Source organism: Grampus griseus, assembly GCF_964374135.1.
Source record: "Grampus griseus genome assembly, chromosome: 9".
Classification (NCBI taxonomy): Eukaryota; Metazoa; Chordata; class Mammalia; order Artiodactyla; family Delphinidae; genus Grampus; species Grampus griseus.
Genome location: NC_139003.1, coordinates 3,903,571 through 3,929,238, shown reverse-complemented (window position 1 = coordinate 3,929,238; position 25,668 = coordinate 3,903,571). Strand labels below are relative to the sequence as shown.

Below are 25,668 nucleotides of genomic sequence, written 5' to 3'. Positions count from 1 at the left end.
GTTGTTGTTTTAGCCTCATTCATTCGTTTGACAAATATTCATTGCTCGTGTCCAATGTTCCGGGCACCGTGATAGACACTGGTATGAACAGTGAGGGAAATGGAAGCAGTTTCTCCTCTCAAGGAGCTTGTACTCTGGGGCAGGAGCCCAACATGTCTGCAAGAGGAAAGCACACACAATGTGGAAGGTTTTTCAAATTCTTCTTTAAAATCATACACTAATTTCATAATGAGCATGGCCTACCTGTGGGTTATGGTCCATAGTTTCTGAAAGACGCTGTTGTGAAATATAGCATCCTCATATCATTGGAGTGTCTCAGCAGTCACCAATCAGAGCATCTCCCAACAGACTCCAACACAGTATCTTCCAGAAGACCACCTCTGTGCAGACTCTGCAGAAAAGTGGGGCTTAAGTGAACTTCCCTCTAATTTGAGCACCTTCTCTGTATACTACAGAGTTCCTCGCATGAACCTTAATCGACCCATATCTTCTTCTTAAGGAATTTCTGATGGGGGAGATAAGACATGGTCAGCCATATTAATGCTCCGTAATGTGTGTTGGGTGAATAAATGAATGAATAGCACAAGATAGAGAGTGGTGTGTTTTATAAGGCAGGTACTTACAGACGTTATGAGGGTTCAGCAAGACGATTAGTAACTTCTAAAAAATCATGGAAGACCTCTTGGATGGAGTGCCTTTTTTTTTTTTTTTTTTTTTTGCGGAATGCGGCGTCTCATTGTTGTGGCCTCTCCCGCTGCGGAGCACAGGCTCCGGACGCGCAGGCTCAGTGGCCATGGCTCACGGGCCCAGCCGCTCCGCGGCATGTGGGATCCTCCCGGACCAGGGCACAAACCCATGTCCCCTGCATCGGCAGGCGGACCCTCAACCACTGCGCCACCAGGGAAGCCCTGGAGTGCCTTTTGAGCTGGGCTTTGAAGTAAGGCTGTGATTGTGCCATCTGGAAATTCAATTCAACATCTTCCTGAGATGTGCTTCAGTGCATGACTCATCAAAGTGACGGAAGTAAGTGGACAGAAATCTAGTGGAGATGTTCCTGTATAATGTCGCACTTGGACTGTATACCAACACCACAGGACTTCTAAAATTATTAAATACGATGATGTATGTAAAATATATGATTATAAATCTCCCCCTCAATTGAATCTATTATTATTATTATTAATAATCAACAAAACCCTTCATGGGTTGAATGTTTACAGAAGAAATTCAAAGTTCATTTGCAGGTGTCAGTGGACCTATGGATGTCCTAGCTTCCAAAATCCATTGCAAGTTTGTATTAAAACATGCATGTTTTAAAATCTGACTGAAAATAAATAAATTGTAACGCTGTGTTTTCCAACTTAATGAATAACTTTTCAAAGATCGTAAAATTCGTATTCTCCGCGAAGACTTGTGCAGCCATGACCGTTGTAAGGCTGCTCTCCGAGGTCCTGAATTTATTTCATATCGTTTTGGAAGGGGTGTCAGCTATCGTAGCAGAGCTTCTTCTCTCTGGATTTCTTTTTATCTTTTTTAAGGAAGGGGAGAGGAGGAGGGGAGAAGAGGAAAGTGATAGGTGGAATAAGCCAGTCTAGGCCAAATAATGCTTGTGTATAATCCAGTCCATCACCCCCTCTCAGTAGCTCCCTTGCTGCTCTGACACATCAGCCATGCCAGTTTGGTATCGCATACACCGAGGGCACAGTGGATAGAAAAGACCAACGGTGATCCAGGACCCCTTCTGAACCATGACATTCTTGGTCCACAAACCATCTTTCTGACATAGCTGTCCTCCATGATGAATGGGAATGTAGCACATTAATATGCCCACTCTCCCTCCCCCCGCAGAATATCTGAACCTTCAACAAACGAAAAGACAAGAGTTATGGTTCATTTTTGACTCGATTTTAGTTTTCTGAAAGCATTTAAAAGAGTTAAGGCATGAAAACGTGTAACAGCAGACTTCCTTTTCATAGGAAACAAAAGTCTTCTAAGAGGCTGCCTCATTTCCTGCGCTCAGTTGAACACAGAGATGGTGTGATCAGAATGAAGGGCCGCCCTTAGTCATCCAGGGCCGAGCACAGCTTGCCTTTCTGAACTCCCATAGCGCCCTCAAGCGGCAACGTCAAGCTCTGAGCTGCTCTCCGTGTGCTCAGAATCAGCACATTCACAAGACCCTTGGTTTTGTTTTGCTTTGTCTTTTCTGTTGTTTGTTGTGTTGCTTTTGTTTTTGCAGTTGATTGAATGCATCAAAGGGTCATCGAAATAAAAAGCTGTAGGGGAACAGGATGTGCCGAGTTGTTTTGGAATGACAGGGCTGCTATCTCAAGGGCACTGTTGGTGTGGAAGGTCTGTGGAGAGAAGCTATGAGAAGAAATAAGAGTGAAAGAGAGACCCAGGAGACCGAGAGAAATGTCTCTGTCTATTTTCCTCGTGTTCTTCCCTTCCCCCGGATTGAGGCAAAGAACAAACAACACGCAAGGTCCAAACAATCAAAAAACAGGCTGCAAGATATAGGCAACATACTTTATAAGCCTGTTTTTCATGCTTTCTTCCCTCAACTCTGAGTTCTGTTAAAAAAAAAAAAAAGGAAAATCATCTGAAATATTAATGTTCCTTGCCTTTGATAAACAGGAGGCTGATAAACATGGAGCAAAATTTATATTCAACTAACTTTTAGGGGTCACCACCTCTGCAGGCTGGATTAACGATGCAAAGGCATTGCCCCTCCCACGTTCAATCCCAAAAGGAAATTCCAGACCTTCATTCTGTAAAGTATTAAAAACATGTATGTGTGCTGAAATAGGTTTCTTCCCAGATCGTCTAGTGCAAAGTTCTATATGTCTGTTGGAGCTGGAATACCTTTACTTGTGTTTTTGATGCCTACTCTGATTCCTAGCGCTCTGGACACATGCCCAGCCTGCAGGTGGCACAACCTGCCCTGGTTGAGTGGGTTCCAAACTGGCTCTTCTGACGCCAAGTCAAGGTTTGCTTCTTAGGACCGTCTTTGAGGTAATGACATTGCACATTGGACAATATTTTAAGTATAGAGTGCTGATCAGCCTAAGAGTTCTGTTACTGTTATTTAATTTGGTAAAGCAATGACTCTCTCCTCCCTTCTCCCCTCCCTGTTTTGGACCCACACTGGTCTTCTCTGTGGCTTTAGGAACCCTGGATAGAGAATATCTCACGGAACATGTTTCTTCACATACATGAGGCTTTCGAGAGTTGAAGTACATTGTCCTCCAAATGCTCTAGCTGGAAGAATGTGTCAAAGTCAACAAGATGTCTAAATGCACGATCATAGACAATAACAAGAAAAAATCAGATGAAAAAGCTGAATGATGTGTTTTGTAGAGTATGAACTATGGGCAAGCCCCCATTCTCCCGAAGGTTAGGTACATATAAGAAGTTTTGGGCTTTCCCTATAATAATAATGCATTGGAATCTCTCAGGAGCCCTGTGTTGTAGGTAAAGCTGACGGGAATAACCTCTCTTATCATCTTCATGCTGTAGATGAGAAAACTGACGCTTAGTGAATTCTCCTTACGCAAAGAGCCGTTGAGGAAGAGCCAGGGGTCTGATTGTATCTGTTGGGGACACTTTGGGCTACGTAACTATTCCTGACTGAAAGGGGCTAAAACAGGGGTTTCTAATTGGGAGGCTGTTCTGAGTTTTGGTTAGTGGCTCCATGCCATTGGGGCTCTGCGTTTGTATCAGTGCAAAAGCATTTGACCTTCTTCTCATAGTCACAAAGAGGCTGCAGTAGCTCCGTACCTTCCGATCCTCACACAGATGTGTTCAGAGACAGAAAACTGGAGGCAGTGCTGGGGGACAGGGAAGAGGTCCCTCTTCATACCTCTGTCTTCTATCTGAGAGGAAAAAAATCTTTCCAATGCCGCCCATAAAACTTTATCCATTTCTTTAGCCAAGTAGACACCATGTGAGGACAGAAATTCTATACTGATGGGCAGAAAGTGAGAAGGAATAGGGGTGTAACTTTTGGGGAACCAAAAGTCAATCACACTGGCAGTTCTCACCACTGAGAGGGAAGGACGTGTGTGTAAGAAGATGCTTACAGAAAATTTTCCTGTAATTTCCGCTGGAAAACAAACAAAAAAGCTTTGGCTTTCTCCAAAGCACTAATTTAATGAATAAAATCCAGCTTTTTCCCAGTATAAAGTGTAATACAAGTCTGGGTTTTTTTTTAAGTAAATGGACAATAGGATACGTCTTTGGGGAACTCTTTAATCTGACCAGTATCACACACGGAAATGATAAGATACGGTTCCAGGAGCTAAAAAACCAGAATTGCGTTAATCTTAGGGATGATGATTTTTTTTCCTCAAAGATAATTGACATCAAAGGGAGATGGAAGAGTCTGTGGACCGCTTGCTTTAAACCTCTCCCTGGAGCTGTGCCAGTGGTGCAGGACATCCCCATCATTCCACCTAAATCGGAAGTGGAGAGCAAGGACTGGGGCTTAAACACCGAGTCGGTCTGCTCTCTGAGGCGCCATCATATCAAGGGGCTGTTTTTCATCATGTGGATAAATCCAAGCAGACTGCCTGCTTTGTCAGGGCATCGGTAGCCATCTGCTAAGTTCAGGTCCTGAAGTTTACGTTGTATCATTGGAAAAGAGTAAAACGCAGATGTAGGGCTTCCCTGGTGGCGCAGTGGTGGAGAGTCCGCCTGCCGATGCAGGGGACACGGGTTCGTGCCCCGGTCCGGGAAGATCCCACGTGCCGCGGAGCGGCTGGGCCCGTGAGCCATGGCCGCTGAGCCTGCGCGTCCGGAGCCTGTGCTCTGCAACGGGAGAGGCCACAACAGTGAGAGGCCCGTGTACCGCAAAAAACAACAACAACAACAACAAAACGCAGATGTAATCAGTGGGTATAAGGTTAGACTAGTACCTATTCCGAGGTTTTCCGTGAGAGTGCCCATCATGGCACAAATATCCCACCTGAGGGTCTGATGTAAGTCGGTAACTTAACTGAAGCACTGCGCTGTATCTTAGCAAGCTCATGAGTCTTCTATTCTATTGCACAGTAGATTTGGATTTAATTATTGTAAATTATTTTTCTTTGCGTTAAGTACTCAAGAAAGATATTTCTCTTATGAATTTGAATAGCTCAATTTGGAAACTCAAAATTCATTTAGATTACAACCAACCATTTACATCTCATTCAGAGTCGAACTGAGGTTGTGTGGGATATTAGAGGTCTCAGAGAGAGAGGAATACGGGGATGCTGAAACAGAGATGTACACATAGCCTTATACTGCTGCTTCTTTTACCATAGGATGGCTAAGAAGTTCTTCAGAGTCCCTTGAAAGCATCCATGGATCCATCCTTTCTCACGAAGATTGAGAAAGTTCTGTGTCAACAATAAACAACGTTTATTGTTGGCTTATAAAGAAAGTAATGGTGGGGATTATGGCTGCAACTCGAAGGATGAGGGGATGGGACCCGTCAGGGACTTAAGCTCAATCGGAGGAACGAGTGAGACCCACCGCATCCTATTGGAGCAGGGAGTCAGTGTTGGTTTTGCTGTGAGTGAGGAAAAATCTGTTCAAATTGCAGGTTTATATGACTCATGGAGTTATTTAGCCAACGGGCAATTTTTGTTTACCTGTCAAGAAATACATAAATAGAAGCGATTGTTAGGAGAATTACTTTTTTTGAGTTCCAAATTAAAATGATTTGAAATGCAATTAGTAGTATAGAAAAGGCTGTTTCTCCCCTTTACGAGAAGGAAATTCTTCCGAGATGGGTACAGCAGCGGACTTGATAGAGTTACAGTGCAGAGTGAATTGAATTACCCACGTGAAGCAAATGAGTGGCCTCATTTCAGTTTTATTGCCCTAATATAATCTGTTTTCGTTAATGAGGGTCCTCTGCATCTCACATCTGACATACCCATACACGCAAGAACCAGGTTTTGCATTGATATCGCTTGCATTTGCTCAAGGCAACGTGAAGATACAGAGCATCGGGCTTGAAGTTTATTTTCTTCCTCTGGGTTAGGTCCCATGCTTCATAGGATCTATTGTGTATATGCATTGGTAGTTAGCCATAAATATTAACTGTGTGCATGTGGGTCAGAGAATGTGTTAAAATTCAAGAAAAACTATTGAACCACATAAAGTCGCATCGGTCTATTTTAAAATTTGTATGTTCCGTGGGAATTTGGAAGAAATCTTAAGTGACGGTGAAAAATAAAATAAAATGGGTTTTATATTGAACATTTTAATGTGTCTTAAAGGAGCAGATTCAGGAAAATTAAGTTCGTAAAAGTTGGTTTTCAACTTCAACATGTTTATTAATTTCATTGATTTTTAATTCACGTCAAGATTTTTTTTATTGCATTAAAAAAGCAATGAGGCTAAGCCAGAGGCACTGAGCATTTTAAATGAAATCAATTTTTGAAAGCAAGGTCCTTTCTTTCTTGAAATTCTGCAGAGCTTGTCTGCCAAATTGCATATATTCAGGCAACATGGGAGAGGCTGTCTGCTAAGATACCAAATCAACGTCTCTCTGAGATAAGCCCCAACAGGAATGGTATCTTAGCTTTGACCACATCGTTGGAGTCTGCTTTGTCAATTCCCTTTTCGCCACTACCTTCTTCCTGAGATGAGCCTTAAACATCTCAATTCACGGGTGGAAGAGCATTCTGAAAAGATCACCTGCTCTCTATTCTATTTTTGACTTTGAATAAACTGCTAAGATAACCCCCTTTTTAGTGAGGAAGACTGGCCTTTGTACATCCTGGAAAAATTCTTACCCCCTGGAGAATCTCTGTTCAATACTTTAAATGGGTGAGCCATTTCCTGAGAGTCAGCAAACATTTTGAGTATCTTTCAGTTCACCTTGGTTGCCTTTTAGAAAAATGCTCTAGGGATTATTCTAGTGCAGTGTTTGTTTCTCAAACTTGAGTGTTCATCGGAATTACTTGGTGGGCTTATTAAAATACCGATGGCTGGGCCCTTCCCTGAGTTTCTGGTTCAGTAGGTTTGTGATGGAGCCCAGAATTTTCATTCTAACAAATTTCTAGATGATTCTTACACTCCTGGTCCAGGGACAGTTCTTTGAGAGCCACTGTGCTTTGGGGTTGAAACTGCTGCTTTGTGCTGCTACAATAGATAACTAGGGCGCTATTATGAAACATTTGCGATCTAGGTCTCTAACAGTCTTTTTCTAATAAAACTACGTGGGCTGTACATGTACCAAAATGAGCAATAAATTGAGAAAACTACACCTTTTCAGAAAAGGAAGGGCTTACCGATACGGCCAAGTAATTTAGAGCATCAGCCCTGATCCACTGAGAGGAGGGCTGACTGTAATCTGTATGAAAGCCAGAACTACGTTCATTTTAGTTATTCATCTCATCCCTAGCACGTAAAACAGAACAATGACTGGTACGTGGCGGGCATTCACATATTTACTGAATAAGTAAGTAAAATGCTTACAACAAACATTGACATTAGCTACACCATTTTTCACGCATAGATCTGATTTTAGTTTTAGTGAGTTAGAACATGACATATACCGTGATGCAAGCATGCTGTATCATCCCAAACGCCGTGGCTTCCGTAAGATCAAGATTCCCATTTCTGCTGGTCAGCTGTGATATATCTGGTCTGCCCTGGGCTCAGCTGGGTGGCTTTGCTTCGTGTTCCCTGATCCCTGAGCTTAACTCCAAACCATGGGCTGGGTTCAAGTCTCTCCAAGCGTGTTTGTTCTGGAGGCCAAGCTGAAGTGGTTGCAGCTACCCAGGCCATGTTCTTGTAGGGTGGGTCACCTGAGTGAGGGCAAGAGGTCGGCCAGGTACCTTGACGGCCTTTGCCTGTATCAGGTCCATTCACATTTCATTGGCCAAAGCAAGCCATACAGTCCTGCCAGAAGTGGAGCTAAAGAGGCATCCGGGGGGAGCGGATATCTTCCGAACATTCCAGCCCATCACAGTTCTGAATCTGGGAATAGTGGCTTACCTTAAAGTGAATCATCAGGGCACAGAAACTCATGGCTTGGAGATGTAGTCATGCATCCAGCTGTGCCCTTGTGCCTCTGGAAGAGGCCGCTGTTGCCGGAACTGCCCCATCACACACTTGAAAGGGTGGTGTGTCCTCTAGTGTTTGTGCCATGGCCGAGGCTTGTTTGTTTTTCTTTTCACTCAGGTCTCTGTTGTTTCTTAATTATTTTTTATTGATGCTCTTCCAGACAATGTCTGAACTCAAAGGAATGGTCTTAATTCCGGCAGGGTTTGACACGGGGTAAGATGGAGAGCGACAGGGTTTTTTAAGAGACTTTTGCAAATTTGACCGAACAGATGTCCAGGAAGCAGGTGGCCCTTCCCCCTCCCTGACCTGCCTCAGGGATGGCTTCTGGCCCTGACTCTCTAAGGCATCTCATTGTCGCTATTTGCTGTGTAGAGGAGGTCCTCTTCTCTCCTGCCTCTTTGTGTGTGGAAGGCAGATGCAAGGATGCACTGGAACATGCGGTGCCTGGACCTGGGCGCCAGTTCCCGGGCTTAGCTCACCTTCTTGTGCTGTTTCTGGCTGGTGGACTAAATCAGCCGCACACCCAGCCTTGCCCAAATTTCCGTCCTGCCGTACATTCTAGGAATGTATCGTATCCCCTTCTGTTCTTATAACTGGAGTGGTTTCTAGTGGAGCCAGATTTTTCACTTTCTGTAACGATTTCCATTGGCCTGTAGTTGAGTAGAATGTACATGGCAGGATGAATGAATCAGCACTAGCTCTGTTTTCTACTATCTGAATAAGATCCTGCATTTGAATGACCCTGCTTCTATCTTTTCTTTTCTATTGCATTGATCCTTTCCAGTGAAAACCCAAGAACCCCTTTGGATTCTCAGGACATGATGGAAGAAAAGAAAAAGCAAAACCTAAAACAAGTGAGGGTCTAAGCCCTGTACTTCCAGGCCTGTTTTACAATTAGTGTTATGGCCAAACCAGAACTGGTCCTTTGAAATGCCCGCCATCGAAGAGAGAGCAGATAACGCTTTCTCTTCTTCCAAAACACAGCCATCACCTCTGTTGGTTAAAGAAAGGAAGGCGCTGAATTGCAGAGGCTGGTTAATGTCACTTTCACATTAAAGGGAAGCAGATTCAGCTTAATTCACGGGACCCAGGGAAGTGCCTGATGTGAAAGGCAAGGAGCTCTGGGGGCATTTCAGAGCAGGAGTCACTTCCCCTTTAATCTAATAACGTGTGATGTATGAATGAAGACATTTCGGCCGATGACATGGTTGCTCTCCGATGATCACCAGGGACAGACAGAAACAACAGACTCTCTTCTGTATCTCATGCTCTAATAACCTTCGGAGCCTTGGAAAAGCATGGTGCAAGCTATAATCGAATCACCAGACAATGGGAGCAGACGGAGGTTGGTGCCTCCTCTAGAAAGTGATTATTTAGATAATTTCTGAGGCATCATTGGCAGTGGAAGGTGAGGTCTTCTAAATATTCAGAGAGCAGCAAGGAATTTTTAGAGAAAAGCAAAATATACTGTCTCCTGATACTGGTCCAGAGCAAGACGCCACGGAGGAGCAGAAAAAGGAAGGGAAGAAAGGAGGGTGAGAAATGGGAGGAATGAGGAAGTGGGTCACGGTCCAGTGTCCACGGGCGGAGGTGACAAATGAGAGGGATCCCTAAAGGAAGGGAGGGTGGGTTCCCGCAGCCCCAGTGGGCTAAGAAGAAAATGTGTGCTCAGTTGAATTGTTTTACATACCTGGCTGTTTTGTTTTACATACATACCTGGCGATCAGATCAGCTTTACCACGTGTGTTGATGACCACGTCCGTGCGAGCAGCCACTGCTGCGGCAGGTAGCTGTACGTGTGTTTCAAACTGTGTGTAAAAACCAGGCAAATGCGTAACGTCAGCACTAAAATGCAGGGAAGTGTGCTGCTGGAAATTAACCTTTAACTGTATTAATTTTGGCATAAGCCTTTTGGTTGGGTTAAAATAAATGTTTTTCTTTCAGACACATGAATCTGTAAGTATCCATTTGAAAAGCTCCAAGTTAATTCGTACTTTAACTTTGTGTTAAAGCCAGGAGTGGCAATTCCTTTCTCTTGTGCTGGACGTTTCCTGTTTGTAAAGAAGTCTTACCACGCAGACCCGTATTGGTCGTCATCTTGCAAAGAAATAATTATTTTAAAGAGAGCAAGAGACAGTTTTTGCTCTGTATTTATGTAGTTAGTACTGTATTTTCTCAAGCTACCTAAATACTTGCTTTAGTTCTCCCCATTTGTATGAATGCAATGGATAATATTTAAAAAACACTGATGCCCAGTGTTTTAGGGAAGCCTTTCTGTCGGAGTATGCTCAATTGGCCATTGCATTTCTCCAAATATCAGTGTTTGGAAAAGAATAAATATCTTAAACAGGGTTCTTCCCTCCTCCTTCTCCTCCAAGAGAAAGGGGAAGTAAACTATAGGGCATAATTCTCTCCTAGAAATAAGAAAACCTCCTGGGTAATAAAAATCATGCTTAGGCTGCTGGGCTCAATATACTTTGGGTATTTTTACAATGCTTAGCTTGCATATAGACCAAAAAGTTCCCTTTATTGTCATTTAAAAAAATGACTGTCCGCTATATTTTGCAGCATCTGCCTAATTATATTTGTTTTGTAAACTGGTTTCAGGGAAAATAAACACACACTCCCACTTTTATTTAATAAACAGGGAATAAATAATCATATGAAACTAGATGGAAAAATGGGTCGGTGAACAGGGTTTTAAGCCATATGGAGGAATTAAAATCTTAATATGAAATGACCCACAAAATATTTTCAAAAATAGTTCCCCATACTTAACCAATGAGCAGGAATGGAAATCTGCTTCCATAGAGCGTAGTCAACACGTTCAAGTATTAAAGGTTGAGTGAAGGGTTGGGGTTAGGATCGACAGGTTTCCCTCTGCAGTGCTGCACCGCTGTTTACATGCCCCTTGGGAAGTTTTGGTACTCTTCAGGGTCTTTTTCCTCATTTAGAGGATGGGGTTCTGAAAAGGTTCTTGAAGGCAGTAAGTGAATTAATTATGCACCGTACAGTGCCACCGCTTGCGATTCTCTGCAACTGAGTGACTTCATTCATCCTAAAATACTAGCTAGTTTCCTCTTTGCATTAGGGACTTCGGAGTCCTGACAGTCTATCCAAAGAGACACCGCAATGTGTGTATCAAAGTTTAAGGCAAATCTGGTTGTGTGAGTGCCTACACGCTTGCAAACATGGGCGCACAGACTCACACTCAAAAGTCTAGAGCATTCTTTAAAATGAGTTGCATTCAGTGTGCAGGTGGAGCAAGGTAGCCTGATTCTTTTTAAGTCAGTTGATGGGCCCCGGATCTAGACGGCACCGGAGAAGCTTTGCACGTGCGGGTGGTTGTTTTATTAGTGTTGTGTCTCCTTCCCTTCACACTGGCCTCTGAGGGGCTCTGTGCACCCTGACAGCCCCCTGCCCTCCATTTGTCCCGTCTAATTTTCAGATATGCTTCTGTTAACACAGATCTGTACCTCAGCTCTTCCCCCAATTGTTTGAATTTTATAGCTTTTTTTCACTTTACAAATAATTTTAAATAAAAACTGCTTAGCATCTTGTCTGAATCCTTTAGTTAGGGTTTTTTTTTTGTTTTGTTTTTTGTTTGTGGTACACGGGCCTCTCACAGTTGTGGCCTCTCCCGTTGCAGAGCACAGGCTCCGGACGCGCAGGCCCAGCGGCCATGGCTCACAGGCCCAGCCGCTCCAGGGCATGTGGGATCTTCCCAGACCGGGGCACGAACCCGCGTCCCCTGCATCGGCAGGCGGACTCTCAACCACTGTGCCACCAGGGAAGCCCTAGTTAGGGTTTTTAACTTTGACCAGATTGTAATTTGAAGACCTACAGGCTCGCCTGAGAATATAATTTCAAAAGTGAGGGATATGTGTGCCTTTCTTATCTCCCTTCTTCAATCTATTCTCCTTTATACACACACATCTATAAAGTATGGTGTATGATCTCTAAACTATTTCCATATACTCTATTTTGTATAAACTATATTGGTACGAGAAATAGTTTTATCATGCTGCTTCTTAGAATTTGTGTAAATATATACACGCACGTTTCATATATATGTGTGTATGTATAGGACATAAGTAAGACCCTAACAGCATCTATATTTAGTGAAATGTCAGATCTAGATGCCAGAGTGGGCAGCGGGGGCTTTCCTTTTCAGTCGGTTTGGAAAGGCAGCTTCAGGGATCTAAAGCACAGCTGGGCAGGGGAGGGGGGATGAGAGCAAGGTTTCCTATTTACCTAAATGTGATGACTTCTAAAGTTAGCTTTATGGCCCTTGTAATTGTTGCCTCTGTCTTCAAAGTCAAGCGGCGCAGCGATGCTCTGTGGCTGGCACACCTGCCTGGGTAACAGGCCTTTTGGTGGTGCGGGGAGCCTCCCAGCTATCGAGATGCTGATTTTACGTGTTTTTATAGTTTCCGTAAAGGAAACGTTTTCGAACTACGGTTAAGATGCGCTTTTCTTCTTAGCGGAAGGAAACCACAGTGGATTAAACAGAGGGTGGTGTGGTATAAATTTTAATTAAAACAAGACTACCTGCTAGGTTGAGAGCTTGGGAAGAGTGTAGAAAGGATTGGAAGGGGTCCTCTCCCAGGAGACTTATTCACCTGCATTCAGTTTCTCCCCCCAAGTTAAGGACACGGCGGGAAGAGGCAATATTTTTAGGACCAGGAACAGCTGGGTCTCTTTTTCTGGGATTTCTGGGCTTGGACAGTGGTGCCAGGAGATGGCCTTGGACTCAGATCCAGCAAAGGCCGGCAGCCTGCCGTAGGGCCCTCTGAGTGGCCGAGGCCTCGCCCGTTTTTCTGCGATGGTCACGGAAACCGTGGCGGAGCAGAAGCACCGCTGGAAGGTAAAGGCGAAGATGCCCACGTCGACCTCGAGTGGAAGGGGCAGCGAAGTGCGAGGGCAGGTGCGAGCCCTCCACCCGGCCCCTCCCTCCGGAGTCTGGGCTCCTCGTCGGCTCAGGATGGGACAGGTCCATCGCAGCCAGAAGCGCTGCAAACAAGAGGGAAAGGGCAGCGCAAGGAGAACGGGGTTGGGGGGGGACAAGGAGAGACTAGAAAGAGGAGCGCCCGATTCCTCGAGAAAGACGGGGGCGCGGGTTCCAGCCGGACAGAGAGTCCCCGGAGGCCAGGAGGGAGGAATCCACCCCGGGAAAGGGAGGGGAGAAGCCAGACAGGCCGCCTGCGGTCTGGAGTCGGAGCCCGGCGCCGAGGCTCAGCTGGTGTCTTTCCACACAGGGGCGCTGGAGCACGTTTGACTGCAGCAAGAGGGGTGAATGCGCACCCTGACCCGTGCGCCCCTTTGGTGTCGTAGCTCCGCTCCCAGTTCCTCTCAGGGGAGGGGTTGGGGCGGCGCGGAGCAAGCTTTGGAGGAGTGGCCGGCCTCACAAATGCTTTAGCCTCTGCTGGCGGTGATGCATTTGTTGAAAATGAAAATGGAGTTCGCGATATAGACAAATGCGTGGGGTGTACGGGGAGGAGCTTTTGAGTTGCTCTGAAGGCATATCCACCAGGCCGGCCCTCGCTGGCCTTCCGTGACCTTTTCCTTGCCTTCTTTTTGAGACCGGGTGAAGGAAAAGGAATCAGTTTTTGGAGAAGAGCTTGGTTTGGGAGGGAAAGGGGCTCGTCAGAGACAGTGACCCCCGAGCCCCCTCCCTTGCAGCCCCGTAGTTTGCTCTCCATCACGCCCGTGCACACCCCCAGGTCCGCCGGGGGTCTCGGCCGTGGCTGTTTCACGTGAGGCAAGAAAAGCTGGGAAGGAAACACGAGGGGGAGCGCCTCGGAGGGCGACCGGGCTGCAGCTGCGCGCGGTGCGAGCGCGTGGACGCGGAGCGCAGCCCCGCGCCGAGCCGAGGACAGGCGTCTCAGGGACAGCCCCCTCCCTCGGTGCCCCCGACGCCCTCCCCATCGCGGGCCTCTTCTCGCACGCTCCCTCCCCGCGTATCGCCGGGTCCGCCCTCCCGGTGGCCCGGAGCCCCAGAGCCCCCAGCGCGCCTCCGCGCCCTGCCCGCACCCAAGACCTGCGTGGCCCCGCCACCTCCTCGCTGCCAGCCCTGGCCACCCGGGCGCAGTTCCCGGGGGCGGGGATGTGTGAAGGGGCCACGTGGGGAGAGCAGGGGAGGAGGAGCCGCGCGGGGGGCCGGGGGCGGGGCGCGGAGATGCGCTCTGGATGCCCGCCGGTCTCTAGGCGGGGTGCCAAATGCCGGGGCCTAGGCGTCTTCCCTCCCTTTATGGTTTTTTGTTGTTTGTTTTCTTTCTGTCGATGGCTTTGAGCAGGCCGTACGTGGCCATGGCAAGGAGTTGAAAAGCAGAAAAGACGAGCGAGAGAGAACACACCCCCAGACCCCGGCTTCGCCGAGCCGCCGGGGGAGGGGGCGGAGGAGGCTGAGCCAGGCAGTCGCCCGGCGGCGACTTGAGAGTGGCGCGCGGGAGGAGCGGCCGCGCGGCCGCCGTCCTTTCTTCCTCCTCCCCCTGTTCTTCTTCCCCTTTTCCCCCGGCGGGAGTGGGGAGCGGGAACCCGAAAGGGGGAAAGCCATTATCAAAACGCCCCAAAGACAGCCGGCGAGAGCGCGCGGAGACCGATGGCTTCGCTGTACCAGAGGTTCACGGGCAAGATCAACACCTCGCGGTCCTTCCCGGCGCCCCCGGAGGCGAGCCGCCTCCTGGGCGGCCAGGGGCCCGAGGAGGACGGCGCGGGGCCCAAGCCCCTCGGAGCCCAGGCGCCTGCTGCGGCGCCCCCGGAGCGCGGCGGCGGCGGTGGCGGTGGCGCGGCCGGCCGGCCCCGGTTCCAGTACCAGGCGCAGAGCGACTGTGACGACGAAGACGTAAGAGCATCTGGGTGGGTGGGTGGGCGCGCGGGGCTCCGGGCAGCCCGGGGGAGACGCGTCCGCGCCGCGTCTGCGATGGTCTTGGGGCGCCCTCCTTCCCCACCCCTCCCCCACCCCTCCCGGGAGCGCCCGCAAATACACTCCTCGCGCGGATCTCGGTCACCGCTGTCCTGGAGCGGGTCCTTGTCTGCAGCGGCGGCGGCGGCCAGGAGTTGGTGGCGCTGGTGGAGCTGCGCTGCTGGGGCGTGGAATTGGCCGGGGGTTCACGGGCGTGCGGATGCTTGGTGTTAACTGCTTGGTGCTGTGGAAGCCAGGGAGGGAATTCGATCTGTCTGTGCTTACAAGTTGGTTTCTCTTTTCTTTCCTTTCTTTCTTTTGTCTGCTTTAAGACTCGAGGAGGAGACAGTCCCAGGCTCTTTTTCTCCCCCCTCCCACCTCTCACTGGAATCCTTACCTCGGGGCGCTGTCCCTTCACTCACTTCTCCAACACCTCGCCCTCCCCCCCAGTGCTGCTGGTGGTGGTGTTCTTTTCCGAAAAATAAAATAAAAGCGCTAGCATCCGAGGCCCAAGCCCTTGTCCCAGGGCCCAGGCCAATTTTTGCTGGTGGGAGTCAGGCCCTGCCTGTGCCCACACCTAGCCTTGGACTAGCAACCACCTTAGGCTGTGTGAGCTGAAAACTTCTCGGGCAGCACGTTTTTTACTCTTCATGGGGCTGGCAGCCTGGGTTTCAAAGCTTGGATTTGCATATCACCTTAGTAACTGATGACTCAGGCAGGACACCAGCCGGCTGCAGAGATGGATGAGTTCAACCACCTCTGTTGACCCTGTCCATCTGTTCAGAGGGCCAGGGAAGGCCACGGAGAGAGGAAAGTGATGTTTCTGAGACCTTCTCTTCCCAGAAAAAAAAGAGAAAAATCCCAGACAAGCTCTCAGGCAGGCAGGCAGGGCTGGCTTGGCTGGTACAGCCCCTGGCTGGTGGTGTTGGGTCCTAGAGCTCACTGTGTGTAGCTCTGAGAGTTTCCCACCTGGGGGCACCTGGGCACAGGTCCTCACACAAGCCTCTCAGACGGCCTACCCCAACATACCCCCGGCAGTTCATGTCCCTGCCCTCAGCAGGAGGCTGTGGTCATTCAACATGTCCTGCCTGGGATCACTTTAAAATCCTTTAAAATCCAATGAACTGGTTGTTTTTGTTTTGTTTTATCAGTGGAGGATGTGGAGAGTGTAATAGACATGACAAAAGTTTGTGGGAGATGTGGTTCATTTGTGTGTGTGTGTGCGTGCGCGTGTGCACGCACACCCTGTATCGGATCTTGCATGAGATTTTCTTATGTTGGGTTATTTCTAGACTCCCCTCGTTAAAAGAGAGCTATCAGAGAGATATCCCTCACTTCAGTGGGTCAGGTCCTGAGGGAAATGCATGAATTATCAGGTTCAAGGAGCCAGAATCTTTGAGGAGCAGTTTCATTGGGGCAGTTGAAAAATTCTGGAGGATTAAACTCCTGAGAATCTTGGGGAAGACCACTGAGCTGCAGTGCAGACAGAAATGATGCACTTTTTGCCTCAAATCTGACTTAAAACTGTTGGATTGTGTTATGCTTGAAGTGAAAACCTTGAGCAATTTCTTCCTAATAGGCTCTAGGTGTCGCTAGGGGAAAGGAAAGGGGAGAGTTTCTGCATTTTGTTTTAGATCATCTCCACCCATCTTTTTTTTTTTCTCTCCTCATCTTAGCTTTGAGCATATATTCCTCCTTTTCAATTTGACATATGTCTAGAACTGTTTCTCAGATAAGCCAAAGGGTTGAACCGACGAGCAAATTATGAATTTAACATTTGCAAATGATTTCTGCTGAAATGGCCCTGAACAGTATATGTAATTTAAATTCATTAACTCCTGACATCAATTTTTTGTTTCCTGGAAAATTCAAAAAAGGGTGTGTGTGTGTAGGTGTAGGTATAAATATAGTGTATGTGTGTGTCGTATCCTTATGAGATATATGTATATATATCATGTTTAAAATGTACGATTAAACAATGACACACGGGTAAATGTAGCATCAATTGCTTGAAAACTTTTATGTGCTTTTCTCAGAAAAAATATTCGGAATTGAAAAAACTATGTCTAAAAATGTGCTAAATGATAGAAGTGCACATTAAACAGATTACTTTCCTCCGGGCACAGTGGCTGCTGTTTGCTGAAGATAAGAGCGCTAGCCAAAGAAAGTAGATATAAGAACTGCTTTTCTGATACCAGCCCTTGTCAAGATTTAAACAATCTTGAGTAATCATCCTGCTACTCAAATTTAAACATGAAGATATACAACTGATTAGGCACGCATTACGTATCATTCTGTGTATCTTGGGGCGGCCACGTAAACATGTACGTTAGCAGTTTGGGCGTCCGCGGGGCACAGGTGGGAGCTGTCCGAGGTCCTGAAGGGTCCTTTGCATTAGCGCACAGGAAATCTTCAGCACTTCTGTTTGGAGTCCCAACACTAAGGCTGGTGTGTCATTGCTCTTCTGTGGCTTGTCTGTTCCATGGAACAGAAACAGCTTTCCCACCTTGGTCACTGAGATGCTGGTAAACACCATACCTTTAAAATCCAATGAACTTTGTGCCTCGTCCTTCCATCCAGAAACGGGGAAATAAAATGTAGTTCTTGACCTCTATATGTGCGTACACACACATGCCTGAATATGACTGACAACGGGCAATTCTTTACAAAATAAAATTGAAGGTAGTTATCAGGTCTAGAAGAGATAAGTCAAATGCTGAAGTTGCGTGGCGGGTGACTGGGAATGCATTACTTATCTGCACCAACTACCCATGTAAGGGGCCTCTCTGCTGTGTAGCACTACATAAAAGCGTGCTTGGGGTGGGTCAGTTTTAAAATGTGAAGTTTTACTTTGAAAAAGAAGGGAAGCCAGAGCGCTTTTTCTATTAGAGTTTCCTCATCAATCTTAGATTTATTTAAGTATAAATTCAATGACTAGGGCTTCCCTGGTGGCACGGTGGTTGGGGGGTCCGCCTGCCGATGCAGGGGACACGGATTTGTGCCCCGGTCCGGGAAGGTCCCATGTGCTGCAGAGCGGCTGGGCCCGTGAGCCATGGCCGCTGAGCCTGCGCGTCCGCAGCGGGAAAGTCAATGACTTGGGAAACCCCTCTGAGGAATCAATAGCTATTTTGGTTTAAAATTCATTCTTGTAGGTTTAAAAATAAGTTGACTCTTAAAGGGAATGTTGCTGGAAGTGGCTTTTAATGGAATTTAGTAACTTCCGATAGAAATTAACTTCAATTATTTTTAGAATACTGAACTCTGTCACGCCCCTGCTTGAGCATTTCCTTTTGATTTCTTAAAGGACTTTAGGACATGGGTAACTGTCAGGGCAGCGGTCTTGTTGGGGCCACATCACCATGTTCCTGTGTTCTTCATTTTTAGTGGCACATGATTTCCTAAGAATATAAGTGTGATGACAACAGGATTTTCAAACAGCAATTTGGCTGAAACAGGGATTGAGCAAAAATCACTGCTTATGCTGTGTATCAGCTTATGCTGTCACTGCTCCTGTTGTATTTCATCTTCCTGTATGTCTGCAGCAACTAGCCCTTCTTCTTCCTCTCCACCTTGATTTTTCACCGGTACGATGCCAATATCCTGTTAATTTCTCCTTGGAGTCTATCAACTTTAAGTTTTTTAAGCAGCTTGGCTCCACAGAAATGTTTATATCCCCTCTTCCTTTCTTCTGCTCCAATTTCAAATGCTTTTAAAAATATTTAGGTTCATAGTATCTTCCTAACGTATTGAGAAAAAGGCTGAAACTTTCATCCCCCTGCTCGATCCCATTGTTTTCATGACGAATTTGACAGTGCTTAGTGTAACTCACTTACAGAACAGCTGTGGGATGTCATAGGGCTGTTCGGAGGTTTCATCTTCTCAGTCAAGTGGTCTAAGACTGAATCCACTAACTTGTTCCGAGGATCCTCTTTTCCTTATTTAGCTTGACAACAAACTCACATTCTTACTGTCTTCACTGCAGAAACTGCACACAAATGTCGTCAGCGTCCCCTTAATTACTTGAGACAATGGCCTGGCTCCTCTTCAGTCTTTGTCATTATCGCTTTTCCTCCTGTTGACCATCACCCTGCACTTCAAACTTTTGCCTCATATGTCTTTCATGATGCCACATGAATTCATGTCCTGTCTCTCTCTGACCTTGGCCTTTGAATTCTTTGGTAAATCATTCTTTCCTCCTCCCTTTCATGCAGGGGGTTGCGGGAACCTACACTCCAAGGTTTTGGTCTCCACTATTCTGTTCTTTCCCTTCCATGCTTTCTTTTTAAGATAAATTAGTGATGGGATACATTAGAATGAAGATAAAAGGGAGCTGAGTCAGTTTCACAGCTTCTGTATTAGCAGATGGCTAAAGTTAAGCTTTATTCCTCTGGTATACATGTCCTAGCATCTCTTGTGGAGATCATTTGCTTTCCTGTTTTACAGAATTGGAGAACTGGAGAATTGGAAGGACCTTGGCAGTCACCATCTTGATTTCTCTTCCCAGCTTTTGTTCCACATGTCAAGCAGCTGGGCGCTAGACCGTTTCTGTGGTGTTGCCAAGATACCCGCGTAGAATATATCCCTAAACTTGTCATTCCCCTCTCCTTACAACTCCCTATTCTGAATAACGTTCTGCCTAATCTCCTTATTTCTACTTCTAGTACTGCCATGCCTTCCACCTCTGAGCGTGGCATACAATATACATAAACTTGTACAGTTACATTTTCCCACTATCTTGATTTCTTTCTTATAACATTAAGTATTTCACTAGATAAGCTTTGAGGTATCCTTATGGGTTTAATGCCCTGTAACACCATATCATAATGCCCTGCTGGACACAACAGTTGTCCTCATGAAAAGTTTATTTTCTGCACTGCAGAACAATGTTAAACACATGAGAAGCGTTTACTGTCTAAGACAGTCTCTCTGTGAATGTTTTGGTAAAGTATATATAACAAAATTATACAAAATTTTGCTTACTGTCTCAGCACAGAGCATGTAGTCATCATTGGGAAGTTGTCTGTGTTACAAGGAAGTAAGAATGGTGACATAAACAAGGATTAAGGGCTAGTTGACTGATGAGTGAAACCAAGTGTAGCATCAAAGATACCGTGCCTCCGCATCGCACCTTGTATTTTTTAAAGCACCACTACGCGTATCTCATTTCACCTCCATAGTTACCTTGGCTTGGGGAGAACCATAACAGAGAGCTAATCTGTTGGTTTGAAAAATTAATCGGGGTAAGCCTACGTTTTTTCATTTGGATGAGTCAATTGTCCACTGTGAGTTCTAGCAAATAAATTTCAATCTGTTAACAATTGAGTCAGCCAAAAACCTACATGTTTGCTTAAAGCCGAATTTGCGAAAAATGAGCATTCTGCCTTCTCAGTGGATTTGAGTTCTGTGTAGCAGTAAGGTATGTGGAAGTGGGCACGGCAGCCTATTTTATATGGCATGCTTTTTTTTATTCCTGCCAGTGTGCACTTTTAAATAATTTACTTGTATATGTTAACTGTAGATTTAAGGAGGTCTGGAGTATTAGAATAACATAATATCAATTTATATTTTTGACAATGGAATCCACTCATTTTCCCACATGGGATTAATATCCTAGTATCACTCTGTAGACAGGACTTTCTCTAGATGTTGGCTTTGGACATTTTTCCTCCATAATATAGAGCTTTTTATTTCATACCCCAAGCTTTCCCTCCTTTAATAGAGTCAGAATGATTAATGAGTTTAATTTTTGCAAGCATCTGGCAGGAGTTGCTGAGTAAGATGTACAGTCTTATTGTATATAACCCTGTTCCTTTTAATTACTCTGATGATAACAGTGCATTTGTCAAGTACATATGGAATGCTTCTCTGCAACATACAATATTGATCCCTTTCATAGAGCATTGCCTATAAAAATAATATGTACAGTAACCCTTTTAAAATTAAATTCTAGGGGTAAGACAGGAATAAAGACACAGACCTTCTAGAGAATGGACTTGAGGATATGGGGAGGGGGAAGGGTGAGCTGTGACAAAGCGAGAGAGAGGCATGGACATATATACACTACCAAACGTAAAATAGATAGCTAGTGGGAAGCAGCCGCATTAGCACAGGGAAATCAGCTCGGTGCTTTGTGACCACCTAGAGGGGTGGGATAGGGAGGGTGGGAGGGAGGGAGATGCAAGAGGGAAGAGATATGGGAACATATGTATATGTATAACTGATTCACTTTGTTATAAAGCAGAAACTAACACGCCATTGTAAAGCAATTATACTCCAATAAAGATGTAAAAAAAAATTAAATTCTAATAAATTTAGCGTTAAGGGCATTGAATGCCCATGTACCATATTTTGATTTTCTTCCATTTTAATAAGCACATTGGTTTGATTTTATGTACATAAAAAAAAAACGCACTCAACCTTTCTGGTTAATGACTTTTGGAACATTTATCTTTAGAAGGATCTAGCATCATGAAATTATCTGAAATAGAACATTTAAAAATTTGATAACATCTCATTTTACAAATGAGAAGACTACAAGTAATTATGTGAATAATATTCCACAAATCACTTGTGTTCTCTGGACCTCAGAGAAACTCAGCCTTCCCTTCTCTCCTGTGTTCTTCTCAGTATCCTCTGTGGTACCGTAATCGAGTGGAGGAATTAACTTAATTATATCACTGAATTTCAAAAGTATGAACATTATGAAATCTAACGGTCTAACTTATTTTGGTTCTAAATGGATATGCTAATTGCCAAAGGAAAAAACAGTTTTGCCACAGTAGTATACGATTTTTGCCCTGAATGGGTTTCCCCAATAGTTTTACTCTTTTTCCTCCATGTATTTCTTCCTGGGTTTTCTAATAACATCCAGATCCCTCTGAAGCGCAGGACATGTTCACTTTTGTCCCATGATGGAAGAACGTATATAGGTAATTTTTCAGGAAGCCTAGAAGCCAGTAAAGCCCACAAGGTCCAGATGGTAGAATTCCAGGTGGTGAACACCGTGCCTCCCAGATTAGGGAACATCTCAGTTGAGAGCAGCAGGCATTGGGGGCTGAACGCTGTAGATGAGTACCTGGCAGGGACTGGGCTCTTGTAGGGACGCAGGAAAGAGGGAGACTCTGTCCTGGAACAGTCGTTCCCTCAAAAAAGACAAACAAGTTTACTTTCACTCATCCCTTCAGTGTGTAGATAAACACCTTGAAGGCATTTAGAATGCATTAAAAGCATCCTAGCACCATGCCCAATAGAAATGAAACACACACACACACACACACACACACACACACACACACACACACACACGGCTTTTAATTCAAAAGGAACTTAAGGATTTCCCAGGGCATCACAGTCATTGTCAAAATCAATTTTTAGCTTCCTCTAGTGTTCAGATTTCATTTGATATCAGCTTTTACTTTAGGTGATTTGGGGTCAGTTTTAATATGCTTCTGTTAAAAAAAAATGGAACAGGTGATATTATCATCTTCGCCAGTTTGGAACTGAGAAGACCAATTAATCCTTTCTATCTCCTGTTGTTTACTATTTGGGAAGGTCTATTTTAAAGACAGAACTACTGGAATTAATACAGCCACTTTCATACAGCAATGGGCTCTTCGTTATATTATCTGTGATATATTTATAGGATTGTGTATATCCATTATATTTTATATATGGTGCACCTCATATATTTTAAGGTGACATCAGCCAGAAGGGGAACAGGAATGGAGTAAGGGAGCATTGAAGAACTCGGAACAAAAGAAGTTGTACAAGGGAAGCGGGGGGAAGGTAAAGCAGAAACTAGAGGTAGAGGAATGCAGGAGACAATCACGGGCTTCCAGTCTCCCTAATCATTTTCCCCAAAACGTTCAATTTTCTAAACTGTACTCAAACCCTTCCTGTGCTTCATGCAACATGCCATCCAGTAATTTGCAAATTAAAAACAAAAAAGAGAAACCTCTTTAAAAGTCCTGAGAGGTGAAGTTCGCTCATCTGCTTTTAGAATTGCGAGATATTTGCAACCACACAAGGTAGCCGACCCCCAGGTGAACGGCTCTAAGCCCTGGAGATGCATTGCTTGTTCAGGGCCCCTTGTTGCTTCTGTGCATCCTTCCCCAGCATCTCCACGGCTTCTGAGGAAAGACTGCTGCCTCCGGGTATCTGAAGTCGATGGAGACATGTGGTCCCGTGCCCCTTCTTATTCCTCAGGCTGCCTCAAAGGTTAGACTTTCGTCCCCGCTCACCTTGCCACGTGGTCTCGGGAACATTCACGAAGAGGTTGGATGCCATTTTCTGGACCGCTTGGCTACGTTACAGAACACCTAGCTAGTTTCCCAGGTGAACTTTTAGGGCTTCTCCATCACGTTCGTTTCATCTTTTCCGATTTGCACATGTGTGTTCCCCGTGCCGGGTTTGAGGGAAGTGTGCTGCAGGCGAATCGCTGAATCCACAGTGAACCCGTCTGTTCACAGCCTCACCCCAGAGCGCACTGCTGGCGAGAACAGCCCTTCGGAAGGAACAGAGGCTCAGCTGAAACCTGCATGAGGACGGTGGTTCGTTAGGTGGAAGGATGCGGAGGGGTCACCAGTGGGTGCGGGTGGAGGGACGGAGCGGGGGAGTCAAGTTGGGCTCAGAGTTTTCGAACTGGACTTCAGGCTAAGTGTTCCCGGCGGGGGGAGGGTCCTTGGTGCTGCTCTGCACGTGTTTATGGGTCTCACAGGCACCTGTGGGGTTGTCCTCCTCTCCCCTTAGCGTTGCGTGTGGCCATGTGGCTGCTGGAATGGACTGCGAGGCTAGCTCTCCCAAGTGGACGCTTCACGAGCCGGCACGTGAGTTGCTGTGCTCTCTCTTTCCTTTCGCCGTAGAAACGAGCAATATTCCAGGTAGTGGCCGTTCAGTGGGAAACCACTGAGATTATGTTAGGACAGTATCACCTAGCCTGAGCTGAGGGGCACAGGGCAATCCGTGTTCATTGACAAGTCACCATTCATCATTTCTGGACCTTGACTGCATCGTCATCTCTGGGCAAAATCAGCACTTTCTAAACTTCTACAGGAAGTTTCGTTCTACCTTCCTGCATCTCTCTTAAAACTTTTTAGTTCTCAGAAAGACTGAAATGGGGCTTCCCTGGTGGCGCAGTGGTTGGGAGTCCGCCTGCCCATGCAGGGGACACGGGTTCGTGCCCCGGTCCGGGAGGATCCCTGGGCCTGTGAGCCATGGCCGCTGAGCCTGCGCGTCCGGAGCCTGTGCTCCGCAACGGGAGAGGCCACAGCCGTGAGAGGCCCGCGTACCGCAAAAAAAAAAAGACTGAAATGGAAATTCCCCTGGGAGGGCAACAGATGTTGGAGTGCCTGAGTCTTATCAGTTCCCTCGTTTCCTGTCTTTGGGAGCATGTTTGTTGGGTGACGGGAAAGGATAAGAAGGGACCCATTTCCTAAAGACAGTGTGTGCGTTCGTGGTGGGTGTAGGGGTGGGGAGGGAGGGACTGGGCAGTAGGAGTGGGCAGACAGGTTCCTAGATAACAATGATGAAAGCAGCTGTCAGGATGTTGCTAAGGGTCAGCCTTAGAAATGAGCTTTTGGGGGTTTTGACTGGAAACCTTTCAAGCTGGAAAAGTAGGGGATCAGAGGTTCACACAGGGAAGCCTCAACATGCTGAGGCTCTGTCTTTGGTGTATGCTCTGCTCTTCATTTTACAAGCATCCTGGAATCCATGTTACACGGAGCCTATATTTACAACGTAGAATTGAAGAGGGCATGTTTTCATCTACATGATAGGAAATGTTATCAGAAACACCCAGCTCTAGCGCGATACTCCTTCTCCAATTCCTGTCCTGCCTGTGATCAGTTCATCTCCATTTTATACGTAGAAAGGTGTCATTAGTTTCTCTTTCTTTTTTCCCAGATTTTTAGTTCCTCTGAATGGACAGAAAATTCAGCCCCTAAATGACTGGTTACCTATTAAAGGGAGAGGGGGATGCTGTGGAAGACGGGGCACTGTTTCCATAGCAACAGGAGCTGACTGTGATAAGCAGGGAGGTCTGGTTTCCTTGTCTGGCACTATCCTTACTGGACATGCAATCACTGACATGCTTCTTCATTGCTGTCCTGCAGCTCTGGGGAGATCCTATCAACCGGAGGCTTTTGTTTCCACGGGCACAGGGAGTGCACTGGGCAGAATCCTGATGTTCCTGCGCTTGCCTTCCATGACCTTTAATCCTGCTGCTTCTGCTCCAGTGGGTCTTTTATTTCATCACAACCATAGGAAGAGCACAGTCTGGTTCTTTGGCCTTTGGGTGCTCCTGGCGTTCATCGCAGTGTCTCTGAAGCAGGGGAGTGCTCGAGGGGTCACTTTTGGCCCCTGGTGTCTGTCACTCCCTCTTACAGACACCTGAGAATCATTTTCCTCCTTTGACAGACACCCGGGAAGAGGTTTCCCACCATCGTCCAAGCTGTGCTTCCTCTTGCCCCCGTCCGATTCGTCCTGCCGCGAGGCCAGTGCATGTCCTTGTCTTCTCACCTCACTACAGACAGTTGCCCTTCTGGGTGTCCCTGCCCCGGGTCAGAGCTGCTCCTAGGCTGGGAGCTGGGCACAGGCTCCTCACTCTTTCAGCAAATGCCAAGGTCCCTGCCACGACCGCAAGGCACTGCACTGGCTCTTCCCTCTGCCGGAACGTCCGTCCTTCCTGCCCTTCGCGTCTCTGCTTCAGC

General features: G+C 46.4%; 1 protein-coding gene across 3 annotated transcripts in view; it reads left to right on the top strand.

The window, feature by feature from the left end:
- The window catches only part of DPP6 (dipeptidyl peptidase like 6), a gene marked incomplete at both ends in the record, with an annotated part of 1,026,243 nt that overhangs the window by 237,411 nt on the left and 763,164 nt on the right, over positions 1-25,668 (top strand). Inside the window, one exon of one of the 3 annotated variants that reach the window (XM_082662522.1) lies at positions 14,660-14,902. The exons of the other annotated variants lie outside the window; for them this stretch is intronic. Within the exon in view, the coding sequence (XP_082518648.1) occupies positions 14,660-14,902 (243 nt within the window). Of the gene's footprint in view, positions 1-14,659; positions 14,903-25,668 lie in introns of those variants that run through there. 3 annotated transcript variants of the gene reach the window in all.